Source organism: Rattus rattus, chromosome 8 (assembly GCF_011064425.1).
Source record: "Rattus rattus isolate New Zealand chromosome 8, Rrattus_CSIRO_v1, whole genome shotgun sequence".
Taxonomy (NCBI): domain Eukaryota; kingdom Metazoa; phylum Chordata; class Mammalia; order Rodentia; family Muridae; genus Rattus; species Rattus rattus.
Genome location: NC_046161.1, coordinates 56,994,516 through 57,007,175, shown reverse-complemented (window position 1 = coordinate 57,007,175; position 12,660 = coordinate 56,994,516). Strand labels below are relative to the sequence as shown.

Below are 12,660 nucleotides of genomic sequence, written 5' to 3'. Positions count from 1 at the left end.
GGTCCTGAAAAAGTATGTTCCGTACTCTTCGTATCCCCCACACCGGCTACCTTGCCGCCTTCTGCTCCTCCCTTGCTGGGAAGGCCAGCCACCACACCCACAGGTTGTGGCCCAAAACCTGATGAAAAGCTCAGGCAATAAATGTGCATTGATGTTAACTGTCCATGGGTACAATGGCCGGGGAGTAGAGTCTGGGTTCCAAAGAGAAGCGTCAAGTGTAGTCCCTGCTCAGATGTGGAGATTGAGATGGTGGAAATTGGAGGTATTCTGCCCAGGGTTCCAAGAAACGCTGTGCTCTTGACATTTTAAGGCCCAGGAAACGGGGAGACAAAGGAATGTTGTTAAGGGAGGGGGAAATCCATCCACCTTGTCCGAAGAAGACCTGTCACAGAGTGGCCCTGGGTCATCTTAGGTTCGCCTACGGTATTTATTCAGCTCTTTCCCCCTGGAAAACCGACACCATAGCTCACTTTTCCTGAGCAGACCCTAATTTGGTTGGGAATGGAGGAGAGGCAGGTACCAAGCTGGCAAGGTGGCTGGTTCCCAGAAGCCATCCTCTAGTATGACCCTGAAGTTAGATGGGGCTGGGAGTTGGGGGAGGGCAATATCTGAGGGCATCGGGGCAGCAGCTTGCTGCCGGCTCAGGTGGCAGAGGGGCCGAGTCTGGCCTGGAGCCAGGGCTGCCGTGGTGTCCGCGCCCCTCCCCGCCGCCGGAGCCCTCCCACTTCCTCTGCGCCGCTGTCAGGGAGCTGGAGCTCGGAACAGTGCTGGCTCAGGACGCTGCGCTCGAACCGAGGCTGTCGCTCTGGCTCTCAGCCCCGCGACCATCGCGACACCCTCTGCCTCACAGCGGGCCATGGACTTGCCCAGGGGCTTCCTGGTGGCCTGGACCCTCAGCCTCTGGCCAGGTACGTGTCTCCCTAGCCTCTCTTTCCTTCGCGGAGCCCCTTCCTAGTCATCCAGGACCTTAGCACCAGTTGAGAGAGATGCGACGCGCCTCCTTTGGCAGCACTTGGGGACACAGGTCTGCGGGGAAGGGCTACTGTTAAAAAAAAAAGTCCCGCCAAGATAGCAGAGGGAGGTGTGCCTAGGAACCTCTTTCTAGACTTTGATGTGTTTGGAAAGAGAAGACGGGACTCGGGTTGCCGAGGCCAGTGAGCATTTCTGATACCCCCCTATCCCCCATGCAGCTCTGGGGACAAGTTCCCGAGTGTGCACTCTGTCATCCAGGCATCCCTCCATTGACGAGGGACCAAGACTGGGGAAGAAGACAGACCGTGCCGAATGACGGTGACCCGACTGCCCGCAACCCGCCCCCCGCCCCCCGAGGCGGAGCATCCTAAAGCCTGGAAAGCCAGGTTGTGGCGACACTGGAGACCCGGGAGTCCTAAGAGACCCCGGAGTCCTAAGAAACCCCGGAGTCCTAAGAGACCACAAATCCCTCCAGTTTGGCTTCTAGGCATTGGTAAGCCCTTTTCAGCCCTACCAGAGATAGCAGGCACAATCCCTCAGCCCAGGGCCGGTGGGAAAGATGCTTAACACTAGTGTAGGGACAGAACAGTTAACACTAGTGTAGGGACAGAACAGTCCGCAGCTCGCGATCGGAATTATGCAATTATTCAGTAATTCGGGGGAAGCCGCCGTCACTGAAACCAGCGCCACTACTTAATGTACTCCAGGTGTGGGGGCGCAGCGGGAACCGCGGCACCCGAGGGAAGGAAAGAGAGACAAGTCTTTGGGTTCTCAGCCTGGGGTACCCCAGTTCAGGCCTCCACACTGCCGGTGCCCAACCCAGCTTCAGCCAACAGCATTGTGCTGCGGACGGACGGCTAGTGAAAGTTTTCCTGGCCCCTTCACAGCGTGGCAGAAGGCTCCAGCCAGAGCCAGAAGCCAGAGCTAGATAGAGCCTAAGGAACAAGCTGGCTGGGTACTGACTGCCAACCTTGCCGCTCTTTCTGAGTGGCTCTGGCTCTAGCTGAGACCAATAGGAGAGGAGAGAGGCAGTGACAGCTGGACAGGTGCCCTAGGGTAGTACAAGTGGAAACTCACCCCTACCCAGTTGAGTGGCTCTCTCCAAGCTGTGGCCGGTTGTCCCCATGAGGGGACAAAAGTACATCTTTCTGTCCTTTGCTGCTTCTGGAATCGCCTGCAAATGAAAGGCCTCTTGAAACTAGCTGGGTTTCATTCTGATCCCAGAGAGACAGTTGGAAAGCAAACTTTCCTACTTGAATTTGGGTTGGGGGAGGGGCGGGGAAAGGGTTACCGCCAGACCAGAAGCTTTTAGAAAGCTCCAGGGAAAGAAACCCACTAGAGGTCCACTTCAGGGAGGAACTGTCTGCAGTCACTAGAAATCCATCCACAGGAAGGAGATAAAAACTCCTGGGGACACCCTAGGCAGGTGTCCCCAGAAAACAACAGTCCAAGCACCCCGAAGCTAAGAGCAAGACCTTGTGGGCTCTCTAAAAGCTTTTCTCATGAGGACAGTGGAGGCAGAATTCCGAGTTGTGGAAGTTGAGGCTTGGTGCACAGTGGGGTTCCATCAGTGGTTGCTAATGTTGGTGCAACTGAAGTGGGTGGAGCTCTGAGGGATGGGGTGTTAAAGAATGGCTCCCTTTATGTGGAGAAAACCACTTCTGCGTTATGGCTGCTCAGTTTGGGTTTTGGAACATGGGACTCATTAAACATATCTGTCAATGCTAGATGGGCATCTGCTTGCAAGAAGGTAGGGCTCATGTGCCCCTGCCACCTGGGCTCATGGCTGTGGCTCAGGGTAGAGCAAGAACTGAGGCGTGAGGGAGTGTAGGGAGCAGAGGAACTAAGGCCTGTGTGTGTTCAGACAGGAGAGACTCAGTGTGCAGTAGACAAGTAAGGAAGTCTTCCTGGAAGAAGAACTAGATTCCCCCATCCTGCCCCAAAAGAATAGTGAGTGGAACTTAAAATGACATCGTTCATAGTTCTAGGGACTAAAGAGTAAAGGAGGGACAATTTGTGTATGGTGCTCAAGTGTGTGTGTGTGTGTGTGTGTGTGTGTGTGCGTGTGTGTGTTTGGGTGTTGTGTGTGTGGGTGCTTGGGTGTGTGTGGGTGCTTGTGTGTGTGTGTTTGGGTGTGTGGGTGCTTGTGTGTGTGTGTGTTTGTGGTGTGTTTGGGTGTGTGGGTGTGTGTGTGTGTGTGGGTGTGTGGGTGCGTGTGTGTGTGTGTTTGGGTGTGTGGGTGTGTGTGTGTGTTTGGGTGTGGTTGTGTGTTTGTGTGTGTGTGTGGGAGAGTGTGTGTGTGTGTTTGGGAGTGTGTGTGTTTGTGTGTGTGTGTGTGTGTGTGTGTGTGTGTGGGTGCTTGTGTGTGTGTGTTTGGGTGTGTGGGTGTTTGTGTGTGTATGTGTTTGGGTGTATGTGTGTGTGTGTGTGTGTTTGGGTGTATGGGTGCTTGTGTGTGTGTTTGGGTGGATGTGGATGTGTGTGTGTGTGTGTTTGTGTGTGTGTGTGTGTGTGTGTGTGTGTGTGTAGATGAGTATGTAGGCCTTAGAAAGGCTTCAGGTGTTGTTCCTGGCACTATCCAGTACTATTCACTATTCTGAGACTGTCACTCACTGACCTGGGACTGACCCTAACTACCTGAGACTGTCCCTCATTGACCTGGGAATGAGAGGAACTCTTTCTTCTCCACGATGCCCAACTTTTTTTTGCCTCTCTTTTTTTTCCCCTCCAGTATGGGGATAGTATTGAACTCAGGACCTCATGCATCCTAAGCAAGCACTGAGCTAGATTTCCCCCCATCCTCCACAGCTTCCACTCTTAATTCATGCAGGATGTTCTCTTAAAAACTGAGCCTTGGTCCCCAGGTGGTGATTTATAAGAGCCGGCCTCTCCCGGGGTTCTATCTCCTGCCTGCCTCCAAGTTCCCACAACACTGAGTGCCCAGGTGGTCCCACAACCCACTATCTCCCTCCCTACCCCGCCCCAGTCAAAGCCTGCTCAGAGTTTTCAGGCCTAATAAGCTAATCGGTGAGTGAGGACAATTTGATGTGTCCTACCTACCGGAAGGCATTTACATTTTAACTGAGTGGTTTCTTGAACCAGAGGAACTAAGGGCTGGTGGCAGGCCTCAGGTGAAGCAGGGGCTCTGGTACGGTCCAGCCCCTCAGTCTCCTAGGCTGACAGGCCTCTGATGGAGAACCCGATGCTACAAGGAGGAAAAACCCTGTCTGGGGCTTAGGTGATGCTGCTGCTCAAAAATAGGCTGAAGGTTTGTTTGTTTGTTTGTTTGTTTGTTGTTTTTTCTCTGTGGCATGTAGAACAAGGTAGGTGAGTTTCCATGGCAATACACCCCAGGATGCCAAACAGAGTAATAGCTAGCTCTCTTCCCCCAGCATCACCCAACTAAGCAGAACTTCCAGGACTCCTGATAGTGCCACACCCAACAGTCTAAAAAGAGCACTCCAGGTGTGCTGTGTCTCAGATGGATGGGGAACTGAGGTGCATGGTTGAGTGGGTCCCATGATTTTTCCAGGATCACATGGGGACTGGACCAGGTCTCTTGGCCTGGGGTTAGATTTAGAACCTAATTAGCTACACCCACCAGAGGGAACTGAACAAAGAATTACAAGGAATGAGGCTTGGTAGGTTTTCTAAATCTGTGGCAGGTAGGTAGTATAAGGTCATTCAAATGGTTCTCTGTAGACCACTGGGGGTTCTGGGTAGACTATTGATGATTCTCTGTAGACTGGTGGGGGGTTCTCTGTAGACCACTAGGGGTTCTCTGTAGATCACTTGAGGATTCTCTGTAGACCACTGGGGGCTCTCTGTAGACCTCTCTCCATCTTCACCACCCTCTTCTCTGTCTGGTGCACTCTTAGGACCCTCACTTTTTTTCTTTCTAGGAAAGGAACCACAAAACTATCTTATTTCCTCACCTCCTTCTGGAATTGTTCTTTTCCTGGAAATCACAGCCCCTCATAGTAATTGGTGGAAATGATGAAAGCCATAAATAGTATGTAGACAAAGCTACATCAGTCGGATCACCCCAATTACCATACATTCAGGACTTACTTTATATAAACTGTAGTAGTCCATGCAAAATCAAACTCAAGGCTTTTTTTGTTTTGAAGCTATTGAAAATTTCAAGAAATAGGCTGTGAATCCAAGTATGGAATCCTTCTGATTATGGTTATCTCTGGATTTGGGGGGCCTTGTAAAGTGGATGGAGAGGCACTCAGGGCCAGCTCAGCTAGAAGCTCAGAAGCTGATAGGACCAGTGTTTGCATTGGGAACCGTCCCACGGCTGCCTGTAGGGACTCACAGACCGAGTAAGTTCTAGCACCCAACATCACAGAGGCTGTGTTCCTCTACCCCCCTTCCAGGCCACAAGCAGTGATTCATGCCCTAAACTTAAAGAGAACTCCAATCCTGGTTTTTAAAGAGCAAAAGAAACCATCGAGAGAGCCAGGCCAGACCGCAAGCCAATCACCAGTCATGGAATGTGCTGGCTGCTGACGGTGAAGCCAGCCAGAGACAGAGGCACTGGCAGACCCCGAAATAGGCCCTGTCTGTCATCCCAAACAGGACCAAATTGTCACTCAGATGTTCTCTGGTCCTTTCAGTATGGACCTGCCTGACTTCTATCCCACACATCTTAAGCCCAGCCCCTCATGCCACCTCTGCACTAAAGCCTGGTCCCACACCACCCTGGACCTCAAGCCTCCCTTCAAACCCTCAGTGTCTGAATCAGTCATTCCAGAGGACCAAGACCAGGAGGCAGGCAGAGACTGGGGGGCTACCACAGGGAGGGCTTGAAGAGGTCTCCATGGCTCGTGGTAATGGGTATCTAGCAGGTCTCCCTGACTTTTTCCTTGTCCTGAATGCTGTTCTGCCCTACAACCAAGAGGATGCTGCTAGGTTAGCTTGGGCCATGCTGCCCACCCTCCTGGGCTCCCCGGCTCTCGATGAGTAGACCCCTGATTTTCTGACTCTATCTTCAGCTAATCCCAGCGTCCCACAGCCCCTGACTCAGGAGTGTTGGTTACTTTGCGTTAGTTATTCTGGTACTAAGATAAAACACTGTGACCAGAGAAACTTAAGAGAGAGTTTTCTTTGGCTTATGCTCCAGAGAATAACCGTCCACCATGACTGGGCGGAGGCATGGCAACAACCGGCCGTCATGCCAGCAGATGTGGGCAGCTGAGACAGCACAGCTTGGTGAACAGGAAGCAGGGTGAGGCTTTAAGAGAGGCCCTGCCAGTGACATACTTCCTCCAAGGCTGTACCTCTCCGTATCCATTTTCTCCACAAAGCAACACCAACTGGAGACCAAGTGTTCAAATGCCCGAGCCTATGGAAGACATCACTCATTCAAACCACTGCACCTCGAACGCCCCCCGGGGACCCTATCTCACTTCTTTTTCCAGCTCCCATCTCACCAAGGCCCTAATTTTAGTTACTACTCACTAAGATCGTACCTTCCTCTGCAAACTCTCACAGAGATGGGCTGTGTAATCCAAGGAGAGCAAGAGTGTGTTTCCTTAGATACTCTAAGGTCCAGTACTGCATCTGAACAGAGTAGGCAAGCAATAGTTGTAGAAATGAGCAGGTGAGGCAGTGGAATTAGCTTCTAGCTCTCACTCGTAATCCCAGTGGCTAATAAATAGCCCCAACTTGCCTTTCCAAAAACGCCAGACTGCTGTACCGATGTTTATAATGATAAAATTTCCCAGCCATCTATAAATGAATGTTTCCAGGTTAGAAGCGTTTGATAGCAGTCTAGGGTCACAGGTAGGTGTGGCAAGGAAGCCTGTTGAAGGGTACGGAGGCTTCTTGAAAGAAAGACTTTAGAAAGTAGGGAATGGGTGTACCACAGGCTAGCCCAGAAATACCACAAGCTGGCCTGGATGGACCACACTGTTCACTACCATTCTCTGAGAGGCTTCAGGAGCACAGAAAAGGCCTTGCTTTCCTGTGGTGGACATGCAGGCATATAACAGGACAATGTTGTCCCCCAAGCAACAGGGGACAACGGAGAAGAATTTTTTTTGCCACATTCAGTTGCCATTCATACAGTATAGAACGCAGCATATGTCATCTTCCACCTGAGAAGATGGGGAAGCTGAGCATGGACCCAGGTTAGCCCTCAGTCTCTGATCTGAATAGTCCCTGGTGGCTTATGGGAAACCTGGGTACAGGTAGAAGGTCTGAGTCTGCACCCAACAAAGCCCTTCTCAGGAGCATGGCCCTCAGATGTGGGGATTCGGACCTGCCCTGAAAAGTCCTCTTTTTAGAGAGTGCAATGGAAACTACAATGCCCACCCTATAGGATCTGTGCAAACAATCAGAAATACTACTCAATACCCAATATTGGCCAGTGGTAGGATATTCTGCAAATTCTAGTAGCAATAGCCATATTTGCTGATATAGACATGAAGTCACTTAGTCACGGTCACTTAGGTGATAAACTATAGCCTAGGGTTCCATCCAGGCAGCACTCCACAGACTGATTCTAACAGACTTAGAAGGGGCTTTCCCAAGGCCAGACCTCTGCTGTCAATCAAGAGAAACAGACCCCAAGCTCAGCACAGTTTGACTATCTTTGGAAACTTTCTTCTTGGGTTTTTATTTTTATTTTTTTATTTTTATTTTTTGGTTTTTTTTTCTTTTTTGCTTTCTTTTTTTTTTCCATTCCTCTCTTTATTTCTCCTTCCCTTCTCCTCTTCTCCAGGGTCTCATGTAGCCCAGGCTAGCCTTGAATGCACTAAGTAGCCAAAGATAACCTTGAGCTTCTGATCCTCCTGCCTCTACCTCTCAAGTACTAGGCCCAAGGGTGTGTTCACCACATTCAGGTCTCCAAGGTCTGGAGAGGCTAGCAGGTGCCCAATTGTCAGGACAGTCGTTTTCTCTCACTTTCCTCAGGGTGCGATGTGTGTTCTTGTGTGTGCAGGTACACACAGAGGCCAGGGGACAGCCTTAGGTGTTACTCCTCAGGTGCCACCCAACTTGTGGAGAAAGTCTTTGACTGGTGTAGAGCTTGCTGGTAGCTTAGGTTGTTTGGGCACTGAGCCCTCTGGTTCCACCTGGCTCCACATGCCTAGCACCGGGCTTACAAGTGCACATTTGCCATATCCAGATTTTTGTCATCGTGTGTTCTTGGGGTTCGAACTCAGGCCTTCATGCTTGTACAGCAGACACTTTACTGGCTGAGCTATCATCCATCCCTAGGGACTCTATTTCAAGATAGTTTCTTCTAGCACCAGGAAACAGGCTACACATTGATCTTCCCCACATTGGTGAGGAATTCTGGATTCCAAGACCATCCCTTGCCCCTCGATGCTTAACAACAGGACCTTCATAGAGTCTGAGCATCCCAGACAGGTGGCCCGCCCTTGGCATGCATTGTTCGTTCTGGTGTCAAGATGCTTATGTTCACCAGGCAGTCCTCTGTTTCCATGACAACAGATGATTCATGAGAAAGTACAGAGGAAAATACAGATGGTTTTGCAACCACAAAAAACAAACAAACACAAAAATCTGACCCATTCCCAGTACTCAGGAAGCAGAGGCAGGTGGATCTCCAGACTCATCTACAAAGCAAGTTCCAGGACAGCCAACGTTGTTATACAGAGAAACCCTGCCTCAAAACAAAAACAAAAACAAACAAAACCCCTAACCCACACCCAAACCCAGAAGGACATGCGCGAGAGCCTCAAGCAGTCAAAACTTCCCTCTTCGAAGTCTCCCAGCAAGCAAGCCAGTGGCATCTAGTGGGCCTACGTTGAGTCCTACGCAGCTGGAGATCTTTCTAGATGGGTGTGGGCATCCACTGCAGGGTGAGCCTGCTGGCTTGGAAGGGAAGGGCCCCCCACAACTCCTTTTTTTAGTTGACATTCAAAGAACCAGATCAGGGTGGCCGGCAGCCCTCATTACCCTCCTTCCTCTTGTCCCAGGGAAAACCCTGCCACAAATTACACATTTCCAGCTTTGCTCTGCTGTTTGCCCGGCTTTGCCCACTTCCCTGACTGAGGCTAATCTTGGATGCACAGATCTTTTTATTTACACACCCAAGGCAAATGAGACCCAAGCCCAGGAACTGGAAACCAGGCTCTCAGGGCTGGTTAGTATGTCAGGGAAAGGGGGTCACGGGGCAGCTGTCGAGGTGGCTACTGTCCCACTTACATCTGTGCAAACAGCACCGGGCAGCTGTGCTACATAGTGACCTCAGGAGTGGAGACACAGAGTGAGAGTGCAGGGGTTTCTTTAAACCCTATGCTAGGACTTAGAGATCAGCCTCTTAGTCCAGCACGTTACCTTTTCAGGAAAGGAAATTGAGGACCAAGACAAAGAGCCCCACTGGGAATGGAGCTAAGACTTCCGGGGCCCAATTCACCACTCTAAGCTTCTCCCTACCCTAAGGTTGTAGCTACGATAGCCCCGGTAACCTCTATCGGGAGGTTATGTCTCACAAGTGTATCCTTACTTTCCTCCTTCTCAAACAATCCCTTACTGTGTGCCAAGCATTGTCCTGGGTGCTCAGGATAACGGAGAAAGGGCAGAGTCCCTTCCAGCTCTGAGCTGTGAAGCTGTGAAGCTGTGAAATGTTTATCAGTTAATGTTGTCTCTTGGGATGAAATGGAGTGAGTGAGTGTGTGTGTGTGTGTGTGTGTGTGTGTGTGTGTGTGTGTACAGCTGAGGGCATTGATGTGGTGAATGCATGGCACATGTGGAGGCCAACCCTGCACGTCAGTCCTCAGGCACCTTCTGCCGTGACGGAGACAGGGTCTCTCATGGGCCTGGAACTTGGCTAGCTGATCTACAAGTTTGCAGGGCTCTGCCTCCCAGAGCAGGCGAGCACCACAGCACCTGGCTTTTTTTCTCGTGATTTTTGTGGGTCTGAACTAAGATACTCAGGTTTATGAGGCAAATGCTTTACTGAGGGAGCTGCCTCCCCAGCCCTGGAGTAGAATCTTTATTTGAAGCAGGCGTCAATTACCCTGGTATAAGTCTTCCCACCCTGGTCAGTGTTAAAACTCCTAATGCATCATGACTAAATGTGAACTTGAGTATGATAAACTCCGTAGAGAACTGCAGCCATTTTTGACTGGTAAGGAAGTAAAGAAGATGCTATGAGGGAGAAAAATGGGTTCTTCATAAGATGGTCAAAAAAAATCTCAGAGGCTTGGCATTTAAAGTTGGTGTTGAGAAGAAGCCACCAGAGGAGCAAACATCTCATGGAAAGGGGCTGGCAGATGACTCAGTCAGAGAAGTGCTTGCTCGGAGCAGGGCTCAGTCAGAGAAGTGCTTGATTGGAGCATGGCTCAGTAAATGCTTGCTGAAAGGGATGAGGTGGCTTCGTTAGTGAAACATTACCTTGTGACTATGAAGGCTTCAATTTGATTTCTACAAGTCAGTAGCTGGGGCACACATACTTGTAATCCCAGATCTGGTGAGCCAGTGACAGGTGGATCCCAGGATTGCCTAGCAGCAGCCTAGCCTAGTCGGTGAGAGACCCTTGTCAAAGGCAAGGTGTATAGCATCTAAGGAAGGGCATTTAAAGCATGGCACTAGACAAGCCTCCACACACAGTTAGAGAAGGCTTGCACACACATGGCCAGTTAGACAAGTGCTTGCTCAGAGCATACAGTTAGAGAAGACAGACAGAGACAGACAGTAAATGAGATGAAGGAGATGAAAAGAAACAGACCTTGTGACAAATGAAGGAGATTTGGAAAGTCAGATGGGGCATACATACGGTGTTCCCAGATTGGTGAGCCAGTGACAGGTGGATCCCAGGATTGCCTAGCAGCAGCCTAGCCTAGTCGGTGAGAGACCCTTGTCAAAAAGAAAGGTGTATAGCATCTAAGGAAGGGCATTTAAGGCTGCACTCTAGCCTCCACATACACTCAGGCACACACACCAGTACACTACACGCACACATACATACAAAGACAGACAGAGACAGACAGAAAGAGATAAAAGACAGAGAGAAAGAGACAAAGAGAGATGGAAAGAGATGGGGGCAGTGTTACCTTGGGGAAGATTGTCCCAGGTAAAAAGAACAGTTTCCAGGTCTGTGTGTGTGTCTGTGTGTGTATGGTCTAGACTACGTATTGTATGTGTATGTTTGTGTGTGTGTGTGTGTCTGTGTGTATTGTGTATGTATCTGTGTGTTTGTATGTGTGTCTGTGTGTCTGTCTGTCTGTGTGTATTATATGTGTGTGTCTGTGTGTATATTGTATGTGTGTGTCTGTGTGTGTGTCTTGCGTATGTGTGTCTAAGTGTCCGTGTGTATTGTATGTATGTGTCTGTGTATGTCTGTATGTCTGTGTGTCTGTGTGTCTGTGAAGAGTACTGGTTGGGGTTCCAGAAGATTTTAAGCAAGAAAGTTACAGATTGAGTCTGGCTTTAGTCTTTGTTTTTGTTTTGGATCACTCACTGTGTGAAGAGCGGAGCATGAAACTACAGTATTCTTCATGGTGCTCTGAAAGCTTGTAGATGGAGTTCTGTCCAGACCAAATCCAGGACCCAGAGAGGAGGAGACGTGGTAGTAAGAAAGAAAGACACCTTATAGTCATGATATAATAATAAAATGACAAAAATTACAATGTAAAAAAAAAGACAGAAAGAAGGATACCATGGCCTCCATCCATCTGTGGTCCTTATTCTTGAAGGGGCCATGCATGTGTCCTCTGCAGGCATCAGACAGGGGTCATGTGTGTGTCCTCTGCAGGGATCAGACAGCTCTCTGGGGTGGAGAGGGAAAACCATGTTAATTACAGCCAACTACAGCATGCTGTTTGCTGCTTCCAATCTCCAGGCCTGTTTTCTATGAGTTTGACATCTGCTTAACTAGCACATTGGCAAACTCCTGACTTACCCCAAATGGACTGGGCCGTGGTGGCCCTTCCCTCTCTGCTGCCTCTCTGGGTGTTTCTCCTGCCCCCCCCCAAGCCCCACCAGTCCACCTGGCCTGCAAACTCCTGCTCTCCATAGCCCAGGTAAAGGCATTTCAGTTCCACCCAGGCTGCCCAGCCTCCACCTAGCTGTTTCCCATCCTGAAAAGTCTTCCTCATGTAGGTCTGTAAGAGCTTTAGAGAGCTGTGGGAGATCATATTGGCTATAGCAAGTAGTCGCTCTAGCACAGACTGTGGCCCTAAGAGAATGGACAGACTGAAGGTAAGCATTTGCTAAGATGAGAAGCTGAGGAAGGACAGAGGCAGGGGAATAGCCGTCTTGTGACCCTTCTCTGAAACTCCCTGAAGGAGCATGAGGTGAATGGGCCATGTGATGCCCTCAGTGTGCTCACTCTCCACTCCTCCCAGCTTCTGTCAGATCCTCGGAGTCTTCCAGACTCTCAAAGCAGGCCCTGTCAACTCTGGAGTGAGGAGGTCCAGCCTCTAATTATTTGTGAGAGGGAGTGTTCAGACACCTGGTGTCTTTTTCCACGTTAGGAACTCATATAGTGTCCATATAGAGCCAGGGACCAGGATTTGCTACTTCCTGCTGGCATGCTCAGGGCCAGAAGCATGCTGACTGCCAGAAGCAGCAAGGGTGTGGCCTGGGGACCTGCTGCTTCCCAAATGAGATAATGTCCCTATGGATTCCTCTAGAGCCAGGGGTGTTGCTCATACAAGGTGCAAGAGGCAACGCCTTTCCAACGAAGCCTCCCCCTCGGCTTAAGCCCCC

General features: G+C 50.2%; 1 protein-coding gene across 1 annotated transcript in view; it reads left to right on the top strand.

Annotated features, from left to right (window-relative positions):
- The first annotated feature begins 760 nt into the window (after positions 1-760).
- Positions 761-12,660, top strand: part of Itga11 (integrin subunit alpha 11) — a 106,930-nt gene continuing 95,030 nt past the window's right edge. Inside the window, exon 1 of the mRNA XM_032910844.1 lies at positions 761-908. Within this exon, the coding sequence (XP_032766735.1) occupies positions 857-908 (52 nt within the window). The 5' untranslated portion in view covers positions 761-856. The remainder of the gene's footprint in view (positions 909-12,660) is intronic.